The sequence below is a fragment of the Penicillium angulare genome (assembly GCF_028827245.1).
Source record: "Penicillium angulare strain IBT 27051 chromosome Unknown utg000004l_segment0_segment0, whole genome shotgun sequence".
Lineage (NCBI taxonomy): Eukaryota > Fungi > Ascomycota > Eurotiomycetes > Eurotiales > Aspergillaceae > Penicillium > Penicillium angulare.
The window spans coordinates 3034304-3055983 of record NW_026623163.1 but is presented as its reverse complement, the minus strand read 5'-3'; the positions used below and the strand labels follow the sequence as shown (position 1 = coordinate 3055983).

At 48.3% G+C, this 21680-nt stretch overlaps 8 protein-coding genes across 8 annotated transcripts; 1 reads left to right on the top strand and 7 right to left on the bottom strand.

Annotated features, from left to right (window-relative positions):
• Nucleotides 1–587: 587 nt before the first annotated feature.
• Nucleotides 588–2306, bottom strand: N7478_005089 (MFS transporter; the record flags this gene model as incomplete). Its single annotated transcript, XM_056921303.1, has 6 exons — nt 588–1451; nt 1500–1817; nt 1865–1979; nt 2046–2108; nt 2168–2232; nt 2286–2306. The coding sequence occupies 6 exons, from the start codon at nt 2304–2306 to the stop codon at nt 588–590; spliced, it is 1446 nt and encodes a 481-aa protein (XP_056779340.1).
• A 417-nt stretch (nt 2307–2723) lies between these two features.
• Nucleotides 2724–3194, bottom strand: N7478_005088 (uncharacterized protein; the record flags this gene model as incomplete). The annotated part of the gene is made up of 1 exon (XM_056921302.1): nt 2724–3194. The coding sequence occupies one exon, from the start codon at nt 3192–3194 to the stop codon at nt 2724–2726; it is 471 nt and encodes a 156-aa protein (XP_056779339.1).
• Nucleotides 3195–3647: 453 nt separating this feature from the next.
• N7478_005087 (fungal specific transcription factor domain-containing protein) lies at nt 3648–4945 on the bottom strand (the record flags this gene model as incomplete). The annotated part of the gene is made up of 2 exons (XM_056921301.1): nt 3648–4302; nt 4359–4945. 2 exons carry the CDS (start codon nt 4943–4945, stop codon nt 3648–3650), a joined length of 1242 nt encoding a protein of 413 aa, XP_056779338.1.
• A 1811-nt stretch (nt 4946–6756) lies between these two features.
• On the bottom strand, nt 6757–7653 carry N7478_005086 (uncharacterized protein; the record flags this gene model as incomplete). The annotated part of the gene is made up of 1 exon (XM_056921300.1): nt 6757–7653. One exon carries the CDS (start codon nt 7651–7653, stop codon nt 6757–6759), a length of 897 nt encoding a protein of 298 aa, XP_056779337.1.
• Nucleotides 7654–8006: 353 nt separating this feature from the next.
• Nucleotides 8007–12353, top strand: N7478_005085 (uncharacterized protein; the record flags this gene model as incomplete). The annotated part of the gene is made up of 1 exon (XM_056921299.1): nt 8007–12353. The coding sequence occupies one exon, from the start codon at nt 8007–8009 to the stop codon at nt 12351–12353; it is 4347 nt and encodes a 1448-aa protein (XP_056779336.1).
• A 1322-nt stretch (nt 12354–13675) lies between these two features.
• N7478_005084 (zinc-binding alcohol dehydrogenase family protein) lies at nt 13676–14725 on the bottom strand (the record flags this gene model as incomplete). Its single annotated transcript, XM_056921298.1, has 1 exon — nt 13676–14725. One exon carries the CDS (start codon nt 14723–14725, stop codon nt 13676–13678), a length of 1050 nt encoding a protein of 349 aa, XP_056779335.1.
• Nucleotides 14726–15914: 1189 nt separating this feature from the next.
• N7478_005083 (polysaccharide lyase family 1 protein) lies at nt 15915–17253 on the bottom strand (the record flags this gene model as incomplete). Its single annotated transcript, XM_056921297.1, has 4 exons — nt 15915–16487; nt 16560–16656; nt 16720–16845; nt 16919–17253. 4 exons carry the CDS (start codon nt 17251–17253, stop codon nt 15915–15917), a joined length of 1131 nt encoding a protein of 376 aa, XP_056779334.1.
• A 1649-nt stretch (nt 17254–18902) lies between these two features.
• Nucleotides 18903–20726, bottom strand: N7478_005082 (uncharacterized protein; the record flags this gene model as incomplete). The annotated part of the gene is made up of 2 exons (XM_056921296.1): nt 18903–20361; nt 20422–20726. The coding sequence occupies 2 exons, from the start codon at nt 20724–20726 to the stop codon at nt 18903–18905; spliced, it is 1764 nt and encodes a 587-aa protein (XP_056779333.1).
• Nucleotides 20727–21680: the final 954 nt, after the last annotated feature.

Below are 21680 nucleotides of genomic sequence, written 5' to 3'. Positions count from 1 at the left end.
GCATGAAACACCTCTACCCAGGATTTTCTACAGATCGCTTCCAATTTGTAGCAACAAATCCAGAATATCCACCAACAACAACAAAGCACCCGAGCAGGCTTTTTCGCTTAGTGGGGTTATCCAACTCAATCTAGGGTCCTTAGAGATTATCTGAGTCGCGAGCAATGCGACTTACTGATTCCCCCCGATCAGTGAGCCTCACATATTCCCAACTGACAATGGCAACCAAAGGGCTGGCAGCTCTATCCCCGAAATTCAAAGAAGTTGTTGACTACGGGATCGAGCTTATGATGCTTAAGGCTAAAATGCATTGTTACAATCCAAAAGTATCCAGTTTGCACTCAGTTTCAAAGCTGAACTTGAATTTCTCGCCTATTATCTCTCTACAATTTTGTATGGTGCCTCCAGTCCAGTCTCCCAAATTTGTATTCCTGATTACTTGCTTTATATGTACTATAGGAAACTTCAAATTATCTAAGTTGACATCATATTGATGTAATAAATCACGACTAATATGCTAGATTCCAGATCCCTAGCTCGATATCAAAAATGCTGTTTCATGATAACACTTTCACGGCCAGTCGACTTTATTTAAAGATAGCCAAATTTCTCTCCCGCAACATCCGGCCATATCGTCGGAATATGAACGGCATAGGAAACATTGCAAGAGTCAAAAATCCCAGAAGAGAATTACCCCAACCGTATCCAAGGGCTTTATACATATAAGGCCCTGCCAGAGGTAACAAGGCCCCAAACAACGACCGCGTCACAGTTATTGCCGCAACTCCCGAGGCCGCATAACGAGGATATGAATCAATCACGTAAGTCTGCAATGTAGCAAAGATCCCGACCATGCCAAATCCGAATGGAAAAAGACCAATGATAGGCACAATCCAGTGGGTAGGAGCGTTCACCGACCATCCGTACCAGAAAAATGAAATGGGGATAAAGGCTGAATACACAATGCAGAGAGGAAGACGCATTTCCGGTTCGAAAACCCCGTTGTTGCGTTTTGTGAGTCGCACAATGATTTTATCACTGACAAGTCCAAATATGATTTGACCGATGACGAAGCCCGTTCCCATTCCCAGGTATGACAACCCACTGATACCGATTCCCCAATGATATGTATTCTGGAACACGTCGGTGACTGTTGTGAAGAGGAGATAAAGACAACCGTATACCATGGCTATATACGTCGCGATTATTGCAACGATTCCCGATCGGAACAGCAGACGCATTGGAGTTGTCATTCTGTAAACGAAAGTACCAAGTTTGCTGGAGTTCTCATCCGCTGCCTTCTCATAGCAGCTTCGAAGTTCAGGTCGAGCAAGCTCTACTCGCAACCGCTTTGTCTTTCGTTCAATCAAGACGGAATGATTTGTCTCCCGATTGAAAACAACAACAAATGTTGTCATAGTCCCGGCTGCAATTACAAGTATCCAGAAAACCTATCGCAATTAGTAACCACTCGATTAGGTCAAGAAAGTGGCACTCACCCACCGCCATCCGGCATTCTCTGCAATAAAGCCACCGCATACAGGTCCAAGAACAGGTCCGAATAGTGGACCGAAGCTGTAGAATGACATTGCAAGTCCTCGTTGCTCCGGGGCGAACATATCTGCTACAACACCACTGCCGGTGGTCAAACAAGCGGACCCACCCATGCCAGTTAAAGCACGGAAGACTATCAGAGCAGATGTATTTGGTGCAAGTGCACAGCCAATTTGAAATAAAACGAAGAATGTCGTCGCAACATTGAGTACGATTTGGCGCCCGTATAACTCGCTCAGGGGTGATAACACGAGGGGTCCCGTCTTTACTAAATCAGCAATAATTTTTCCAGGAGGAACGATGAACTGACTGCATAACCAAACAAGTAACTTGTTACTGTCAAAGTACTTAATATTGAGGAAGTCTCATGGAACTCCGTTGCGGCGTATGATGCGGCAGGCGAGAAAACGGATGAAGCAAATGGACTAACGGGATGTCAGTAGTAATTCAGAACAAATTACATTTACTAAAAATGACTCTAGGGGTTGTACCTGATTAGTGTCACAATGCTAACAAGGAATAGAAGAAACCATTTGCGTGAGGGCGCATAGTTTCTGAGACTTAGATTTAGCTTCATGCTCGTTTAATATGGAGTGCGCAAGGGCCAGCTAACCTTGGGTTTTGAGGATCTTTATCATTTTCCCATCCAACAACACCTTTTGGTAGATTCATCAAGTCCTAAAAAAACATTCAGCACGACGAGGCTTGATAATCAAATCATCTCCACTCACTTCTTCATTGTCTTGACCCATTTTGGGATACAGTGGCCGTGAAAATAATTTAATATTTTGCAGTGCTTGGAGTTAAACTGGTTCTAATTTCGAAGTTGGGCGATCTCATATATAATGTTTTTGATGTTCAAAAATATCTAGCTTGGGATTCATCTAACAGTGCTGACTCGGAGACATAGATCCCTCAGTCCGTTATTTCGGTTAGCGTATTTCCATAAAAGGCACAAAGCTTATGATATGATTGGCGCATTGAAGGCGGAATGCCGATCACTGCCCAAATTATGGAATTCCGGACATTGAAGATATCCCATTTCGGGCTAGCGTAGAACCAACGGCTCCGATGCATTCGAGATTGGTGCCGAGCACCGAGATTGATAGCTTATTGTTGTTGTATTGTTTGATAGCCTATATTATGAATCCGATGGATTTCGATCATAGCTATAGCCAATTCTGGAGGTCGAGGAAGTCGTCTATGTTTCCAAGTCCCATATCGCCGGTCATGCCAGACATTTCAAAAGATTCGGGGTTCAGATCAGAGTCACCATGGCCGTCGAATAAGTAGTCTTCAATGCCATCCAATCGCAGAGTACTGATTGGTGACTCATGATTGTCATTTGGAACGGGCTGAGGCCGAGGAATCATTCTCCAGGATGGTGATAGTGATCCCTGATTCTCGGAAGAACCATGGCCAAGAGCCTCGAGAAGATGAGGCGCCAACCATCGTAATTTGTCACTAATGGAACTGTCACTCCCGAGACGATTAAATGCTTGTTGCGCCAAGGGTAAAGTGTAAGAGTTGTCTGGCTGTTTTCCTTCAGCTTCATACGTAGCCAAAGCTGGGAGTTTAGTTTCCAACTCAAGTAATCGTTCTTGAATATGCCGAACACTACTAGGCAAAGTTGCAATCATGACCTTAGGCGAATTAGCGAGAACCAAACCCAGAAGAATATTGTCTCATTACCATACCGTCATCATGACCTTCCATCGGTGCGCCGAAACATTTCGTTTTGCAATTCGATCTGATACTTTCCTTCCCAACGCCAAGCACCTTGAGATGGATCTGTACGGACGGGTTGTGCTTGATGTAAGAACGACGTAAAATAGCGTGTGAATACAGCTGAGCAATGCACGGGAAACTAGCCAGTTGCCCCCCTTCAACAGCCCCCTTCTGTACATGTCCTCACATAGCATGATGATGTTCTCGCAAGCTTGAACGCATATTGTGGCTAGCCATGATGCGTCTGAATGTTGCGACACGCCGTTTTGGCCGGGAAATTTCATAAAGTGTTGCAGGAAAGGTCGATATAAGTATGACTGGGCATGGCAATATAAAATTGCCAAGGTGAATTGAGCCCTATATAATTAGTATCTCCCGTTACAAGTGGCCAGGGGGTCATACATTGTAGCTTGAGAATCCTCAAAATGCTTTCCCAGCGTGAAATGGGCGGGTAGATCTAGGACCCAGGCTGTAAGATTGTTTTCTATGTTCTTTAAAGTCTCCATGCTAATAGAATAGCTCATGCCACCCCCTGTCTGGACTTTATTAAAACGTTTATCGGCATAAATCTGGCTGGTAACATCTTGAATGATGATATGCAAACGTCGGTACATGTTTGAAGCAACGATATAGCAAACATCATTCTGTGGTTGTTGACCAATGTGCTGTTGTTCGATATAAATGTCACTGACCTCAATCGGTAAATCCTGGTCTATCGAACTCCGATCAAAAATCATTGGCAAGCCGCAGGTGACTGCAACATCATTTCCCAGGGTCCATAATGCCCAAAATAGGCGCTTTCCTATTTCGCAGGATATCAAGTCTGGTGGGTTTGGGAATGAACGATGAAGCCCCATCCGTAGTGCAATAGATAGTGCCGTACTGGTGTAGGTATAGCAGGTGAAGACTCGAGATGTGACAAGGAGAAATGAGATTTTGAAGAAAATGGCTTGTAGTGAGATCAAGTCCTTGCAATCTGCAATATCCTGTAGTCGTTTGCTCTTTTCGTAATACTGATATCTAATATAATATAAGCCGATGACAGTAAGAGACTGTAGATTGTCGAGCATAGATACCCGAGAGAAAGCATATCTTTTTCTTCATCAAGTTCCGCCAGATCAGCAAAAAGGCTGCCGAAGGCCATGACAGCATAAAGAAGTGGTAGAAAACGGCGTTCGTGTGTGCTATAGTCAGATTCCTCAAGGGAGTATACCAGGTTAAATAATGAGTTGAAAGAGGGACGGTGAACAATCGAAAAAATTATTTGACCATTGAGCGCTGCCTCGACTAGTCTCGTTGCCATGGTTCTGGATGGGAGACTGGCATCCACGGGAGGTATTCCACTTGAGGTATCGAAAAGACTTAGCACCGAAGTATTCAGTAGTCTTTTTTGCTCCATATCGTCTTCCCAGAATCCCAATTGTCTTTTGATTCCTAGGATGAATGTTCGGTCAGATGAAAAGCCCTGGAACTCTATGTCACCCTTGTTGACGGAGTGATATAGCCTGGCATAGGGATCGGCCGCGATAGGCAGACCCTGGGGTACTAATGAAGGCTGCTGGGTTTCTTGACTTCGAGATATCTCTTTTTGGGAGTCATCATTTAAGCTTTGTAGTCCTTGAGGAAGGGACGGCGCAACGGGTAACGTAGTGGATCCCTCCATTTCCTTTATCTTGCTCTCGAGAAAGGCGATCCTTTCGGAAGAGGCTGTTTTCCGTTTCTTCCGGGCGGGTTCGGAGTATGTACAATCTGTACAATCAGCATTTTCGCATCATTAACATCCAAGAGGTAGGCTAGAAAAGGTACCATTAAATGATGAGGTGCATTGGTTGCACGGGTCGCTTTTGTCGCACTTGATCTTTCGGTTCCGACACGTGTCGCACGACATCCTCTTGATAGCTTCATCTTTCCATCGAGTGGATATTGATTGTTTAGGGGTTACTGGGAAATTGGAATTGATCTGGTTGTTCATCTTGCATGCCGTCTGAATACCCCTTCATCACGACTTTGAATGGCGTGTCGTTAGGGGCACGTCGGCTTTAACCTTATCGCCAGTGCTGATAACGTAACCGGTAATCGTTCATTCCCGCTTTATCGGGTCGCCTTAGTCCTGGCCCAGTTTTGCCAAAAATTATACAGACAGCAGAGCTATCCATATAAATGGCTAAATAGCTTATAGAAAAACTCAAAGCAATGTAAAGAAGGCTTCTGTGCCGCGCCAGCAACTGAGGGGAACAGCCTCTTTTTTAATGCTGCCCACCCTTTTTCTTCCATTTCTAAGTGCCTAATGTCTGCCACTACTAAAATTCTTGGCAACCAGACAAGGGTCGGCGGAAATATTTCCCGTGCAGATAGTGTCAATCGCCTTGAGTCTCAGCTCAGGGAACAGAAAGGTACGGACGGACAAATTATGCAAGATCGTTAAGCGGAAACCCGTGGCTGATTATTTAAGAGGACTTCATCATAGGGTGATCTTACTCGTCTCTATGTATATAGGCCATTCTTTGATGGAGTAGCTCACTGGATCCTATTAACTCCCTGCAGCGGATTCCAATCACCAGTATTTTAAATTCTCAATCCGCGTATGAGACGGAAGACACAACAATGCGGCTCCAAGAAAAATAGAAGAACCAATCGAGTAGGAAGATAAGTCGCTGGAACCTGGCTACATCAGCTTTGAACCAAAGGCGACATCTAAGTCAGCCTCGCCTTTCTTGCGGCCAATAACGCGTTGGGGTATACAAGTCTTGGACGCTGCGGCTTCAACCATATCCATGTTTTTGGGAGTCCTGTAGACTTGACTTTCAAGATGGCGACCGGTCGAGAACTACTGCCTAAAACAGGCATCTTGGCAGCTCAGCTGGGCTGTTTGGTCCGTGCCATCATATCTCTCATCATAATGAATGAACGCAGAAACTTTAAGGGTATAGCAGCAGGATAAACAAAGAGAGGCGCGGGGTCCCTGGGGTTTTAACTTTGGAGGGAAAAGACAGGAAGGGCATCCGCACCAGAACGCGGACAAGTAGCGGCGGTGTAGTTGAACACAAGTCGGACAGAAACGCAACCAATCAGAAGACGACATCATAAAAGTGCGTAGCAAAACGATGTAGACAATAAACGAGAAGGAATAGCGAAAAAAAAAAGGCACAGGGAGCAGCTGCATCAGACAAGTACAGAGTAGGTGAGGAAATGGCCAGTGAATGACTGCAAAAAGCGCCAGCAACAAGCCTAAGATAGCAATATTTCAAGCAGCAATCAGAAGAGAGCGTGGAGAGAAGTGACATGACAGCAAATGAGAGAACGGGGCGAAAAAGCTGGCGATTAAGCAGCAGAATTTAGCTAATAGAAACAAAGCTTTTTGAGAACAAGGGTAGTCCCTGGGCACGAAGGCGATCCCTTCCTCTCACTTATTTCGTTTCAGGGTACAAACCCGAATTTGGCTAACAGCAATATCAAAGATGAAGTTTGACTGCCCTAATTCCGTTGTTGATGCAGCTGAAGCTTCAATTCCCCTGCCTTAATGATGGAGTCAAACTGTGCGAGTAAGGATGGGACCGAGTAAGGCACTGACTCACGGCCAAATTCGGACTTTTCCCAGTAGAACTTAATGACTCCTGCAGGTTCTCTGAACTTTCCATTAAGTGGGAACCCCTTATCCGTGAGATTCGGAATTAGAGAATCTCCACCCGAATCTGACGAAACTTCCCAGCCAACGGCACGAGGCGGTATAAATTCTATCTCCCAGATTCTTGCCATTTTGAGCTGGCTCGCACGATGAGCTCGATAATTCTCGCATGCGCTGCGATTAAAGTCTTTTGTTTCTTCTACCTCGCTAACGCTCCTCCGGAGGTAGTCTTTATCAATAACACCTGACGTGATAGAGAATATTGCGTTGTCTGTGAAGCTCATTGCGTTACGCATGGTGAAAGCGGTAGGATAGAGACCTAGCATGTATAGTGTCTGTGGTTTCGGCCGGCTGCTCTTGAAGTAATGAATGGCTTCTCCCAGTTCGCGAAGTCCGTCTCTAAGATCCTCCGAGATAGCTCGAAACTCGTCATTTCTTGCTCGTATCTCTGTCTCTGTGTTGGTAGGCATTGTGGATATAGCTTTTATCTTTCCAGAGGCCCTGTACCAGGTTGTGCATGCGGAGGAAACAGCACCCAAATAATTTTGCAGCTCTGCATCCTGAATTTCTGTTTGCACAATTTCTTTAACTTTCGTGACGAATATATCGAGGTCATTGCTTTTGTCGTCTCGCCCCTGGAAGCTATCGTATAAATCTTTCACTGACTTTATAGCGGTCGCAACGCTAGTGACAGTATCAGCAGTCTCTTTCACAATAATGAGAACAGCTAGCACTTCTCCTGCCATAGCAAACTAGCCCTAATCAATAAGGTCAGAATTTAACGCCGTTATGTAAGCGGGGGTTTGAAGTTGTTGTGATTTCAGGTTGGTGCAGATCAGGAACAGAGCCGCACCATTGGAATTAATCCCGATGTATCTATACGAAGAATCAAGTTGATTGGAAATCAACTTGTTCTTCTTGATGTATATATAGTCCTATGTTTCCTTCTCAAATATAACAATCAATCTTCCTTTGATTAACAACAGGTTATGAGCCCGGGAGCAATCTCTCGGGTGCCGTCTCTACTCATCTGAGAAACATCTTATCTATCCATCTTGATTATATATCTACCCCGCTTTCAACTCATCAACTTATCATCATGTCGGCTCTGGTCCATGACTCCCCAGACCGAGCCGTCACGGCCATCGAGCCTCTGACAGGAAGCGACAACTTCGCTACCTGGAAACGTCTCATGACCTCCTACCTCAAAGCGAGACAGGTCTGGGACGTGGTGTCGGGCGACCTCCAGCGTCCTGACTGCCTGTTCAAGTACGCCAAACCTATTACGGCGGACATCCACCCCTTGGTGGAGCCCCACCTCAGCGGGGCGGTGAGGCAGCGCGCCATCGACGCGCGCCTCGAAGTGGAGGTCCAGGCGTTCGAGCGCCACCGTGAATGGTCGCGCCGCGAAGCCGAGGCCTACCATACTATCTTCCGTTACTTGTCCCCCCACATCAGCATTCATGTCGCGGGACTCGAAACATCTCGCGACCTCTGGAATGAACTTGAAGAACGGTATCGGCGGATGGAACTCGCCACGTTCTGCGAGCTGTTCGCCCAGTTGCGTGAGACCACAGGCGAGCGCTGTGGCAGTGCACGCGAGTTTGTCGATCGTGTACGGATGTTAGTACACCGGTTGAATGCTATCGTCCCCGGATCAATCGGCGACCGGACGCACATTGCGATTCTGTTGACTCAGATCGGACCAGAATACATCTTGATTGTAGATGCGATCCAAAATGACAAAGATCCAGTCAACCCGACCACGATCGGAAACCGTCTGGCAAATGCAGAACAGACGGTGCAGCGGAAGGACGCCGCAACGCTCCCGCATGGAGCGTCTGGCGCATCGAATAGCCCTTCAATCAATACCGTGCAGAAGAATACCAAAAAGTGTAACTACTGCAAGAAGCGCGGCCATGTGGTCGCGCAGTGCTGGAAGAAACAGCGAGAAGAACAGCCGTCCAGGGACCATGCCCTGAAGGCCGAACGGAGTGTTTCCGGCTCACCAAGAAGCAATTTGCGAAGTATACCATCAAGCCAGGTGGAAGAACGGCAGGGCCCGCCGACTTCCAAGAGACCGCGGATCAATGTTGTGAGGGCGAGGGTGACGACTCTCTATACCCACGCACCGTCACCCCGGTGGATCCTGGACTCGGCTGCCACCAGCCACATCTGCTGGGACCGGAGCTGCTTCAGCAGTCTGCGGCCCCATCGCGAGATGTTGGACACGGCGGGCGATCCAGTGGAAGCCGAAGGGATTGGGACGGTGAAGCTCACGCTCCGGGGGAAGTTCAACCAACCCCTGGTGCTCAAGAACGTATACTTCGCGCCACGCGTCGGGATGAACCTGATCAGTGTGCCGAAGTTGCTAAGAGACCGCTACTCGGTGGTAGCGCACCCGCAGAACGTCTTTGTGCAACGCCGAGGACGAACGGTGGGGACCGCCTACCATGCGGAGGAGGATCTGTTGATCCTGCGGTGCCATGTGAGCAAGAGATCTCGAGAACGAGTCCAACTGGCGAGGGCGCCGACGACCTATGGCCATGCAGATTCCCTGGAACCGCAGGCGGTGGCCATGGACGTCGACAGCCGTGAAGAGTCAAGTGGCGTAGGATGCGCATCGCCAACCTCTGAACTCGGTGGTGAAGCTGTGATACTCGAAGCAGATGCGGGCAAAGGAGTGGACCAGGCCTCCGAAGCGCTATGGCACGCTCGGATGGGACATCTGAACCGGGGCGACTTGAGGGTGGTCCTCCGGCAGACCGGCACTCCGTACCGACCGCTGACGCAGGCGCAACTGCAGGCAACGCCGCGTTGCCCGGCGTGCATGTCGGGTAAGCAGCATCAGAAGAGGAACTCCCGTGCAAGGCGGCCACGTCTGCATTCAACGAGAATTTTTGAATTGATCCACTCGGACATCATGGAGATGCCGATTGCCAAAGATGGCAGCAGGTACGTGATCACCTTTACTGACGATTATTCTCGGGGCTCATGGGCCTATGCCATGAGATGGAAACATGAAGCGCTGCAGAAGTTCCGACAGTTTGAGGCCTGGGTGCACCGACAATTTGGGGCCCAGATTAGAAGATTTCTTACCGACAATGGAAGAGAATATCTGCCGGTCGGAACACACCTCGAACGCCAGGGAGTTGAGTTTGACACCTCGCCGCCATACTGCAAAGGGCAGAATGGGCTGGCCGAACGAACGAACCGCACTATCCGGGAGCGGATCAACACGCTCCTGTCCGATGCAAACCTTCCTCCTTCCTGGTGGGTCGAACTTATAGATACGGTAGTCTATCTGAAGCTGCGCGCGCCAGCATCAATTCTGCGAAAAAGGACACCGTATGAAGTGATTTATGGGAAGCCGCCCTCGCTCTTGCATCTACGCCGGATCGGCTCTCGTGCCTGGGTGTTGATCCCAAAAGAGCATCGAGCCAAACTCGGACCGAGGTCGTCCGAGTGCCGACTGCTAGGTTATTGTGAACCCAACCAGTACAAGCTGTACGAAATCCACTCAGGAAAGACAATATTCTCCCGTGATGTCGAGTTCGATGAGAGGACCCCCGTGGCGCCACTCATCGAGGGGGAAACAGGCAACGACCTCCCGGACAACGCTCCTCCATCATCTGTCTTTCCACCAATGCCAAGTTCAGCCAGCGAGCTGCCAACACCTCCTGCGTCGCCATTACCTCGGTCGAATGAACGAGAGAAGCCGCCATCTGAGCGCGAGGATGAGACACCTCCAGTGATCAATCCAAGCCAACAGGAAACCGACTTGACATCGGATCTTGGGTATTCGATGTATGGTCGCAGACGAAGACCATCACGGCGTCTCCTGGAATCGCTGGGGAAGGTGTACTCGGCAGGCGCATTGAATACTGCACCGGCCAGACAAGCCGACCCGGCAACCTTCCGCGAAGCTGTGTCAGGCCCAGACCAGCTAATCTGGTGGGCCGCCATCCAGAAAGAATATGCGTCGCTTCTCGAACACGGAACATGGGAAAAGGTTCGGCGGGAGGACATCCCCGCTGGGGATCATGTGATTGGGTGCAAATGGGTCTTCAAGACCAAAACCAACGGAACGCGCAAAGCGCGACTGGTCATCAAAGGCTACCGGCAGAAACATGGCATCGATTATCACGAAACGTTTGCGGCTGTGTCGCGCATGGACTCGGTCCGCTGCATCGTCGCCAGCGCCGTGTTGCGCGGATGGAAACTCCACCAATTCGATGCGGTTACCGCATTTCTCCATGGAGACGTCGATTCGTCTATCTATATGGAGTTGCCCGAAGGCTTTGAAGAACCAGGGTACGTGTGTCGGCTGCGCCGTTCACTGTATGGGCTGAAGCAGGCCCCGCGGATTTGGTACCAATGCGTCCACCGCGTCCTGGCTTCTCAGGGCTTCACTATGGCCCAATCGGACAACTGTGTTTTCTGGAAAGCGGACTGCGTCGTTTGCGTTTATGTCGATGACTTTCTAGTTGCTGCGGCAAATACGCACGAAATTGAACAAGTACAACGAGCCTTACAAACCGAGTTCCGATTGAACGATCTGGGCATCCCTCGTTCGTTCCTCGGGATCGAGTTTGACTATCACGTTGATGGGTCCGTGTCTATTCACCAACATCAGTACATCCAGAAGGTGCTCTCCGACTTTGGCATGGAGAGTTGTCAGCCGAAGTCTACGCCGATGAATCCTAAGCAAAGCCTGAATACTCGCCCAGAGGAGGAACCTCCGGATGAAGAAGCAAAAGCTCGCTATGCAACTGCTATCGGCTCGCTCATGTATTTGATGGTTGGCACGCGACCGGATATTGCGTTTGCGCTCGGAATGTTGAGTCGCTTCACATCCCGGCCGCAATCGCATCACCAGGCCGCACTTCAGCGACTGCTTCGCTACATCAAAGCCACGCAATCTCACCGTATCACCTACCGAAATGGTCAATTGATCGGATACACTGACGCCGACTTCGGTGGCTCCGTCGTCACGGATGGAGCATACTCCACGTCTGGCTACGTGTTCCAACTGGCGGGAGCGCCGGTTTCCTGGTCGTCCAAACGTCAGGGGGAAGTGGCCACGTCCACGACTCATGCCGAATACATTGGCCAATACAATGCCATTTTACATCTACAGTGGCTCCGCACCTTTCTAGGAGAAACAAATCTGTATCGGTCTCCGGTCACTAATATCATGGCTGACAATCAATCCGCTATTGCGCTCTCCCGCAATCCCGAATTTCACAAACGGACCAAACACTTCAATGTCAAGTTCCATTATCAGCGGTCGGTGCTGAATGCAGGAGAAATTGACCTGCAGTATGTTCCCACTGAGGAGCAGGCCGCGGATGGTCTCACCAAGCCATTAGGGCCAACGTCCTTTGCCAAGTTCTGTAGTCTTTTAGGAATCGACGCTTCGGAGATTCCAAGGCAACGTGCATGACAGCGCAGGCGCTCTTTCCACTTTATTTTCCCACGAAGGTTTTGAGTGGTTTTACCGAGGCCTGACTGCTCTGCACAACTCCAGTATCGCCCTGCCAGCAAGACGATCCTGAGGGGGAATGTTGTGATTTCAGGTTGGTGCAGATCAGGAACAGAGCCGCACCATTGGAATTAATCCCGATGTATCTATACGAAGAATCAAGTTGATTGGAAATCAACTTGTTCTTCTTGATGTATATATAGTCCTATGTTTCCTTCTCAAATATAACAATCAATCTTCCTTTGATTAACAACAGAAGTACCTATAGGAAGTATGTATACAGACCTTGTACGATGCCACTTGCAAAAGCCTTGCACATCGATTTTGATATTAAGTATGTGGAGCATTCCACTTGCACCTTATATCTGGAAATGCTCCAGCATCTGGAACCTGTCTTGTTAACCACCTATTTCATGACTTTGCGATTATCACTCTTCCCAGTGGTCTAGATCTCCATTGACTTTTAGGACTTCCGCTTGCGGATAGATTAGAAATAGTTGTCTGGAACGGCACCAAGCCCGTCCACAATGGGCATTGCTACTACCCCGCATTTTACGTAAATTAGTCAATGATCTAGATTTTCTCGGAACTGTCATGGGATAATTAGGGGATGGTTTAACTGGCTTCCTGGATAGCGATCTTAGAGCAGGAATTTAGAATAACTGAATTGCGTAGCAGTTTTTTGAATGGTGGTTTATAGCTTTGATTGATACCCTGAAGTAGATTTCACAAACGACGCAAAAGACACGAAGCTGGTAGTATGATTCACCTTTAACCCAATTCTCGACTCACAATACCTGTCAATTCTAAGGTCTTTACTCCGTGTTTTTCATGCGCATGTCTCCCCAAGCCCATTTCATCATCAACCGAGTCGTTGCACAATCTAGGTCTGGTCTTCTTTATAGTATTGAAGACCATCTTTTTCTTTGGCCCATGTCTTCTCGAGGATTTATATCAATATATAAACCCCAATGGAGTACCTCTCTTTAATCAGTGTCAATCCTAAATTCAATTCAATTAATCAAAAATCTACCGTGGGCTAATTACAAGCTTGAGTGCGATTCTCTTGGGGAATAAATAAACCCCTCCTCTTAGCTACCTTTTAAGGGATCATGGCCTGCTAAATTATGTCTGAAGCTCCTGCATTGGATCCGGGAAACGCTAACAGCTCCGCACATGATGTATATCGAAAGCATGGGGCGCTGGAACGCCATCTGATGCAACAAATTAATTCACACCAATTGCACTTAAGTGGCTTTTCTTTTAGATGAATAGCATCAAAATCAAGCGGTATCAGCGATATTATAAACTAGTTTCTCCCCACTAACCTTGCCCTTCTCCATAAGCTTCAAGCCCTCCAAAACACCATATAGCCCTCCTTTCCCAACTCTGACAGGGTGAGTCTTAATTTTCCCCTGGGCAAGAAGAGGCTCCATCAAATTAATGAAAGCAGCGATATGAGCTGCATCCTCTGGAATAGGTGGAAACTCGCGCCCAAATTTCCTAAACGCCTCGCCCACAGCAGTGTAGCCCAGAGTCCCCGAATCAACAACATTCTCGCGCTTCGTCTTCGACCCTGTGATAGAGGTATATCTCCCTCCCTCCGTCGACATAGCGTTGTCACAGAAGTCCGCCCCATCCTCAGTCCCAATACAATCCAGGACAAACTTCAGCTGGTCACCCGTCGCTTTGCGGATCTGAGCCGCGGCCTCCGAGTGTTTATAGTCGTACACGCTGTCCGCGCCCAGCCCACGCACAAGGTCAAAGTTATGCGGAGAGCACGTAGTGATAACTATATAGCCAGATAACTTCGCAAACTGGATAGCCAAAGTCCCTGTCGCACTCGACCCACCATATATAAGCAGCGGGATACCGTTAGGAACAGGCTTGGCTTGCGGCGGAGAGAGCTTCAGCGCCTGGTACAGCGCCTGGCCGACGGTGACTATGCCGACGCCTAAGGTGGCAGCCTCTTCGAAGGAAAGGTTTGGCGGAATCTTCCATTGACCGTGCGCCTTTGCGACGATGTACTCTGCGAAGCAGCCATCTTCGTGGTTTGAGTCGTTAGAGCCGTGTGTGATGCCGCAGACGCGATCGCCTTTCTTAAACCCCTTTGTTACTGCTGAACCGATTTCTTCGACGATGCCCGCATAGTCACATCCTACTAGGGCACCGGGCCCAGAGAGATATTTGACGTGTTTCCAGTCAGTGGGATTAAGGCCGACGCTTACGACTTTGACAAGGATGTAGTCATCGCGGAGCTCAGGGAGGCGGCGGTTTGTCACGACTTTGGCCTCTTGAGGCCCAGTGATTTCAATTGCTTTTTGAGTCGACATGGCTGTACTGTTTGATGTTTAAGTCAGGATAATGGTACGGTTTTGCACAGCTGAGGATGCATATATACTGGTTGGCTCAGACGCGTTCCATTCTATCAGCCCACATGGTCGGCTGTGCACAGTAATCAAAAAATGCTCTGTATTACTAAGCATCATGATGGGATTAGAAACCACATATTTCTTCATCCAACAGCACTCATAGAAGTCGACCTCCCGTGTGTACCAAAGCTGTCTTGTCTGGTAGGCAGTATTCGGGGCATCCACGTTCCGTCGGCTAAATAAAACATTGGATCACCACCCCACATGGTAGGTCAGAAGGTTGAATCAGGCCGTGGCGTCCTGATTTACGGGGTCGCCCACCGGAGGGATGTGGACGGCCCTATGTAGGACCACCGCCCGCCAGTGACCCTTGCTGCATGGGCAGCCCTCAGAACATGATTTACAACGTAGCAAAGATAAAAAATAAATAGTACGACTACAAAATGACGAGGAATTGTTCCATCGTTAGTTCTTTTTATGAGAGGACTTTGTTTCTGTTGGATTGCCAGTTTCGGAACAACTATATAACCAGTGGCACCTCCAAACCGGAGTCACTTCCATCAATGCAGCGACGTGTTAAACCCAAATTCCAAATAAAGCAAAGTGATTTGCAGTTGATCAAAAATCCCGACCCTCCTCACGTGTTGATAGATGTTTCCCGAGCAATTGCAGAACCACATAGGCAACGAAAAAACAAGTCAGAGATGGTTTTTGTTTTGAATAAAATGGATTATGTATCTACATTCTTATGGAGCAGTTGGACACCGACAAAGAGGCAACTTCAGTTATTACCAAGAACAGGAACAGATCTCAAGCTTTCCCGTAGGTATCCAAGTACCGATAGAAATTGAGGGAATGGGGGAAGGGAGAAGAGAGAGAAAGAGCAGGCGAGAGAGATGTAGTGATGACAAGAGAAAAGCACTAAGAGAAGCGTTTTGGTTAAAATAATGTCAAACTTCCAAATCCAGCACGCATATCGAGTAGGAACAACATCAGACGGTGAAGTTAGAGCTTTGACTCCAGCTTTCATGCCACCTTCGTCGCCAAGAAGACAAAGAGACATGGAAAATACGAGGAAACACGGAGATAATGGGGGCATTGGACAGAAAAGATTGAGCTCTACTTACTTGCAGCAACAAGAAAGCAATCTTTACAGATTACCTTGGCCGGCACTGGATGGAACGGTGCTCTGGACCGCAGTATAAGCGGAAGCAGAGGCAATGTTCTTTCCCTCGAAATCAGACAGAAAGCCCTCATCCGCCTGGCTAAATGTACCCGAAGAACCAAATCCATTGACCACGCAGTCGCGACCAAGGTAAGTGGCACAGACCGCGTTAGCAGCGGCATTAGGCGCAGTGAAGAGCTGGCCGTCAATTGGTGACTCAACGACAGTAGGAATGTTCTGGAAAACGTTGCCCTCGGCCAAAACATAGCCGCCGGAACCGATCTCGAAAGCGTGTCCAGAGTTGTCATACCAGTAGTTGTTGACGGCATGGAGGAGAGTGTTACCCTGAACCTTGGGGCTACGGCCACTAGTGTGGTAGATGTAGTTGCCCTTCAGGGTGACAAGGTCACTGTCTCCATCCAGGTAGATACCCCAGTATGTGTAGCCGTCGCAGGTTGCAGAGTAGTCGGTAACTCCATCGATGTAGTTGTTTGTCAGACTCACGCGGTTATCACCAGAGGTTCCCAGAACATAGTGCTGACGTCCGATACGAGCAGTCTGGATTTCAATACTAGTTAGTATGATTTTGAAGTTCTTAGAGCTTAAATTCCGCGGTGAGAGACAACATACAGTAACGTGGTCGATCCAAATCATGTCGCAGTCATCGAGGGTGATGGCGTCGCCACCCCAGACGTACTTGGCGTTGATATCGGTAATAGCAATGTTTCTAAATTATTATTAATAAAAGATTTTAGAGTGTGGTGATACGCTTCAAGAAAGATAGACATACTGGATAATAATGTTGCTGGCTCCAGAAACGATCCGCAGACCCTTGCCCTTGATGATACCAGCAGAGCCAGAACCAAGAATGGTCTTGTCGGAGGTGACAGTGATACCCAGGATACCAGCATTGTCACTAGAAATGGTCAGTCTGTCTTAAACCTTCATTTGAAGAATGTGAACTTTAACGAAAATCCAGAAATACTTACTAGCTCACCGAAACATCAGGAGCATCCGGCTCATAGTTCGTGCACCAGTCATCCTGGTTAATAGCGACCTGGCAGGCGGAAGCAGTTCCCCAAGGTGCGCAACCGGTGGCAGTGGTGGTACCCTCGGTATCGGTGAAGTCAAAGGTTTGATCAAGAACAATAACACGGGCTTCACTGTCACCAAGGTACGAGACCAGCTCGTCAGTGGTAGTTGGGTAGACAGCGGTAGCAGAACCACCACCAGTAACACCCTTGGCGAAACCTTCAGCCGCTCCTGAAACGCTAACAGCAGCAGCGTGGGCAGCAAAAGCCGCCAAGATGGCAGTATACTTCATGGTGAAATGAAGTATTGAACACGAAGAGGAAAAGGATTGGATGGAATGCAAAAAATAAATCGTTTCATGCCGGGTGTAGAGAAAGGATTATATAGTCTCTAACGCACGACCGTTTAATCAAGGACCTCGGAAGTCATGGTTAAGTTCTTGGTTGTTCCATCATGCAGGAGGGTACTCAAGGTAGCTCCATCAATATCCACAATTGTCAGACCTTCTTAGAAACCCATCACCAGCCACAGGGCAATGATGATACCGCCGTCGATTCGACAAATCGTTCAAGTTCCGCCATGCCACTAAGACGCATGGTCCCACTTTTTTGCGGGGTGAAAAATTGCCAGGGGTATGAGAGGAGCAATTTAGATAGCATATGAATCCGCCAATTGAAGTCCCAAACTATCTTGCATTCAATCCGAGTGGCGTGAATCATGGCGTTCGATGGAGAACAAGCCTATTGACCGAAATTTCTCCACGTAGGTCGCCGAACTCAAAAAGAAGGCGCAGACTGAGAAAAGACCCAAATAATAAATTAGTTGGAGTCTGAAGATGTTTCACTTTGTTGCGGCTAGCGGCCCACAGTACTGCATTGAGTATCGTGGTCGGGCACTTGACTTTGACGGGAGATGCTCCGCGGTCTAGTCATTGCCTTTAATTTACAGAAACGTGGCTACGGTCAAGACTCCTAGCGTTCAACTATATTATATTAAAAGTAAGTCTTTTTCCCGGATATTCGGGCCTAAGGAGGGCTTGATCTCTGACTGTCAGGAGAGTAACTGGGCACTTCATACACCTAGTGAGGAGTACGGAGAAATGATCCAAAACACATTACCCCGTCTTGGCACTTGGCGATGTATTATGGACGTGCGACACATTCTATTCGAGCATTAAACATTCGACAGTTCTTCCGAGCAAGAAGGTTTGAAGATCAGCGGATGACAGAAGAACTGAGTTCAATTTTGCATCAATAAGATGGGAGGATGGACAGGGATGCTACCTTATGGGTATGAACACATGGACCTGGACGCTCTCCCGGACGATCACATCCATGATCATCGGATAAGCTACCTGATCTGCCGTAGCGCCATCCACCGTTTTTTAATCTCTTGGCAAGGACCCATATGCTGTTCTCTATGGCGCTATCTATTCAAGTTTTTTTATCTCTTGATTCGGAGATTAAACCTCGCGCTCAAGCCTTTAATATAGAGTAACGTTTAGAAAGATTCTGTGCACTCCACATTCGGTATGTCCGTAGCTAGAACGAAATATTACTCAACGATTGCTAAGATTCTATTGAAGGGAATTTCGAAGTTGAAAAAAAGTCTGATGTCGTAATGTAAAGCTAAAATTGCAGGAGCAGCTGAAGAGGCATTGCAATCAACCTTTATCGGAAGAATCAGATGATACAAATTCTCCATATCCACCTGAATCATTCAATGATGACGACGTGTGGAGCATTTGCGGATTGATGGATAATTCGAGCGCGTTCAACAGGAAATTTTCAAAGCATATTGATCTCGCAATAATTATCATCCATTAATTGGTATATGCTATACATGATGCATGCTGTACATATTATGCAAAAAAGGCAATTTTTCTTTAAGATTGCCTGCTTGTTTTCCAATTAGAAAATTAGAAAATGACGACCCGAAGTCTTACATGATCACAGGCAGATTACGCTCGAGGTAACCACGCCACTCAGGAAGAGTACGCTGCCATTGGGTGCCAGAGGTCTTCTGGAGGTCTTCAATAGCACTGGCGTACTTGATCAGAGTAGGCTCCGAAAAAGCAGTGTTCATGATAGCAAGACCGTACGGCATGCCGGATTCCTGCTCAGTACCAGCGGGAACAGTGATAACAGGGTACCCGGCCTGTGCGGCGATCTGGATGCTCTGAGCGACATCAGGGGGGACGAGAAGACCGTCCAGGGTGCGGTTCTTCCACTTCAAGGCAGCATCGATGCCCTCTTCGCGGGTAGTGCGCTGGCAGAAAGCAAGAGCATCCCAGTAGGTCGCATTCATGATACCCTTGCTCTCCAGGGAGGCAACAAGGCCATCCTGGCCGGAGCCGAAGGCAGGGTGAATGCCAGGATAACCACCCTCGGAGCCGTAGTTGTCAATGTTGTTCTGAACAAGATCCTCGACGGAACGGACATCGGTGTTGTTCAACTCGGCAAGGTAGTCACGGAGGTTGTTGTAAAAGTCGACCTTGATATAGGAGTACTCTGACTCGTTGGGGTAGCCGCGGGTGGAGCCATAGTCCCAGTTCCAGCCATCGGGAGAAACAATTTCCTTATAATGGGGAAGCTCAGTTCCATTAATAATAGTAGCTCCGGCAGACTTGATCAGATCGAGCAGCTCTTCAAGCTGAGCGATTTGGACAGCATCGCCAAAAGCCCAGAAGGACTCCCAAGGGAGACCAAATACAGCGCCCTTGAGAGCATCCTTGTTGGAAAGGAACTGGGTGTATCCTTTCTCAGGGGTCTTGCCCTGCTGAGCAAGTGTGTAGTTATCGCGAGTGTCAACGCCGTAAATGGCGTCAAGGGCGTAGACAGCATCGCGAACAGTCTTGCCGAAAGTACCAATGGTATCCTGGTGCAGGGACTCAGGAATAACACCGTCACGGGAAGTCAGGCCAACAGTGGGCTTGATGCCGACAATAGCATTGCGCTGAGCAGGGTTGATAACACTGCCATCGGTCTCGGTACCAAGGGCGATGGGGATCAGGTTAGCACCCACAGCAACACCGGGACCAGTGCTGCTACCACCAGGGTTCACGGTGAAGTTGTAAGCACTACGGCACTGACCACCACGAGCGCTGAAGCCCTCGGAGTAGTTGTTGGAGCGCATATCAGCCCACTCACTCAAAGCACCCTTGCCCAAGAGCAGAGCACCAGCCTTACGCATGCCGTGGACAACGAAGGAATCACGAGGGACAACGCTGCCAAGCAGAGCCCAGCAGCCAGCAGTAGTCTCCATGCGGTCCTTGGACGCAATGTTGTCTTTGACAATGAAAGGAATTCCATGTAGAGGACCACGGACCTTACCATTGGCACGCTCCTCATCCAGCATTTGCGCAATGTGGAAAGCATCCGGATTATGCTGTAGAATGGCACTGGGGAAGTTCAATCAGTTTAACAGTCACGAGTTAATTGGAAATAGCATCCAGACATACTTCAGATAAGGCTGTGTTTGAGTGATGCGGTCAAGGTAGCACTCGAGCAGCTGAACACTAGTGAAAGTTCCATTGGTCAACCGAGCCTGGATATCGTCGACACTGGCCTCTTCCAGCTTGAACCCATGGCAATTGCGCATGGGGAACTGCGAAGATCCAGGGGCACCCAAGCGAGGAAAGTCATAGGCGTAGGGATCTGTCAGAATCTGAGAAGCAACCAAAGAATCAATCTCATGCTGTCCCGTAGCAATAGCGGAGCTGGCCAAGGCCAATCCGCTCACAAGAGCTTGCAGCAATGGCGACATGATGATGTGTATATATACAGTACTATTATATCAAAAGGTCAGATCGAGCAAACCCCCACAGAAACCATGTGGCAAGAAAAACGGCGATCGCAGGGCAATTTGTTTTTTTCATATACTAAGGAGGGAACCCTATTCATGCAAAACCGTGGGAAGAGTGGAGCCTTGACTAAGCCTGGAATGTGGCCCATCGCGCCCCATGGGAAAAAATCTCCAATTGACGCTGCATTCTGGACGGTCCTCGGAGCAATCGGAACGCCGTGAAGCCCTGGCTTTTGTTTAGGTTGCGCCTGAGCGTGATTCTACCAACCAGAATGCAAAATATCCAACGAGGCTAAAAGCAATATCCGCCGAAAATGCTAATTGATCCTGAGTCTCTCCATTGATCGTCAGAATCTTGGACATTTTCTTTTCACCTGCCTAATCTTTCTTAGCTCGTCTGTACCGGAGACTCGGCAGTTCTGTGAAGTCGTAATCCAATCCCGATCTCGCTTAGTCTTCCAGATCACCAGCAACGATCCGAATCCACTGTGGATCGCGTAGAGCCTGCAGAGCAAGTACCAAGCAGCTCGGTTTTGAGCTAACAATTCCATTGACATTCCATTACGCATTCAAAATCAACGATAGGCCCTGCAAATTGTGGATGGGTCTTGATTTTCTTAGGGAAATGCCTTGCTGGGAACGATCGATGTTCTTCCATTGCTCTTTTGAGCATTGTCGCGCTCTTCCTCAAGCCCGCGTTTAACGCATGGTCCTTTTTTCCCTATCTAATCTGTTGGCATCTGTAGAAATCTGGAATTCAAAGAAAGAAGAATCCAATTCTGACCTGCTATTTGTTCAGAGGGTGGAAAACACGGATCGGGGAAATTTAACTTTTATCCCGACCCATCGACAATCCATCGTGAACCAGTCAGTGCCTATGAAATTCCCTTTTTGTACAGTACACAATGACATGAG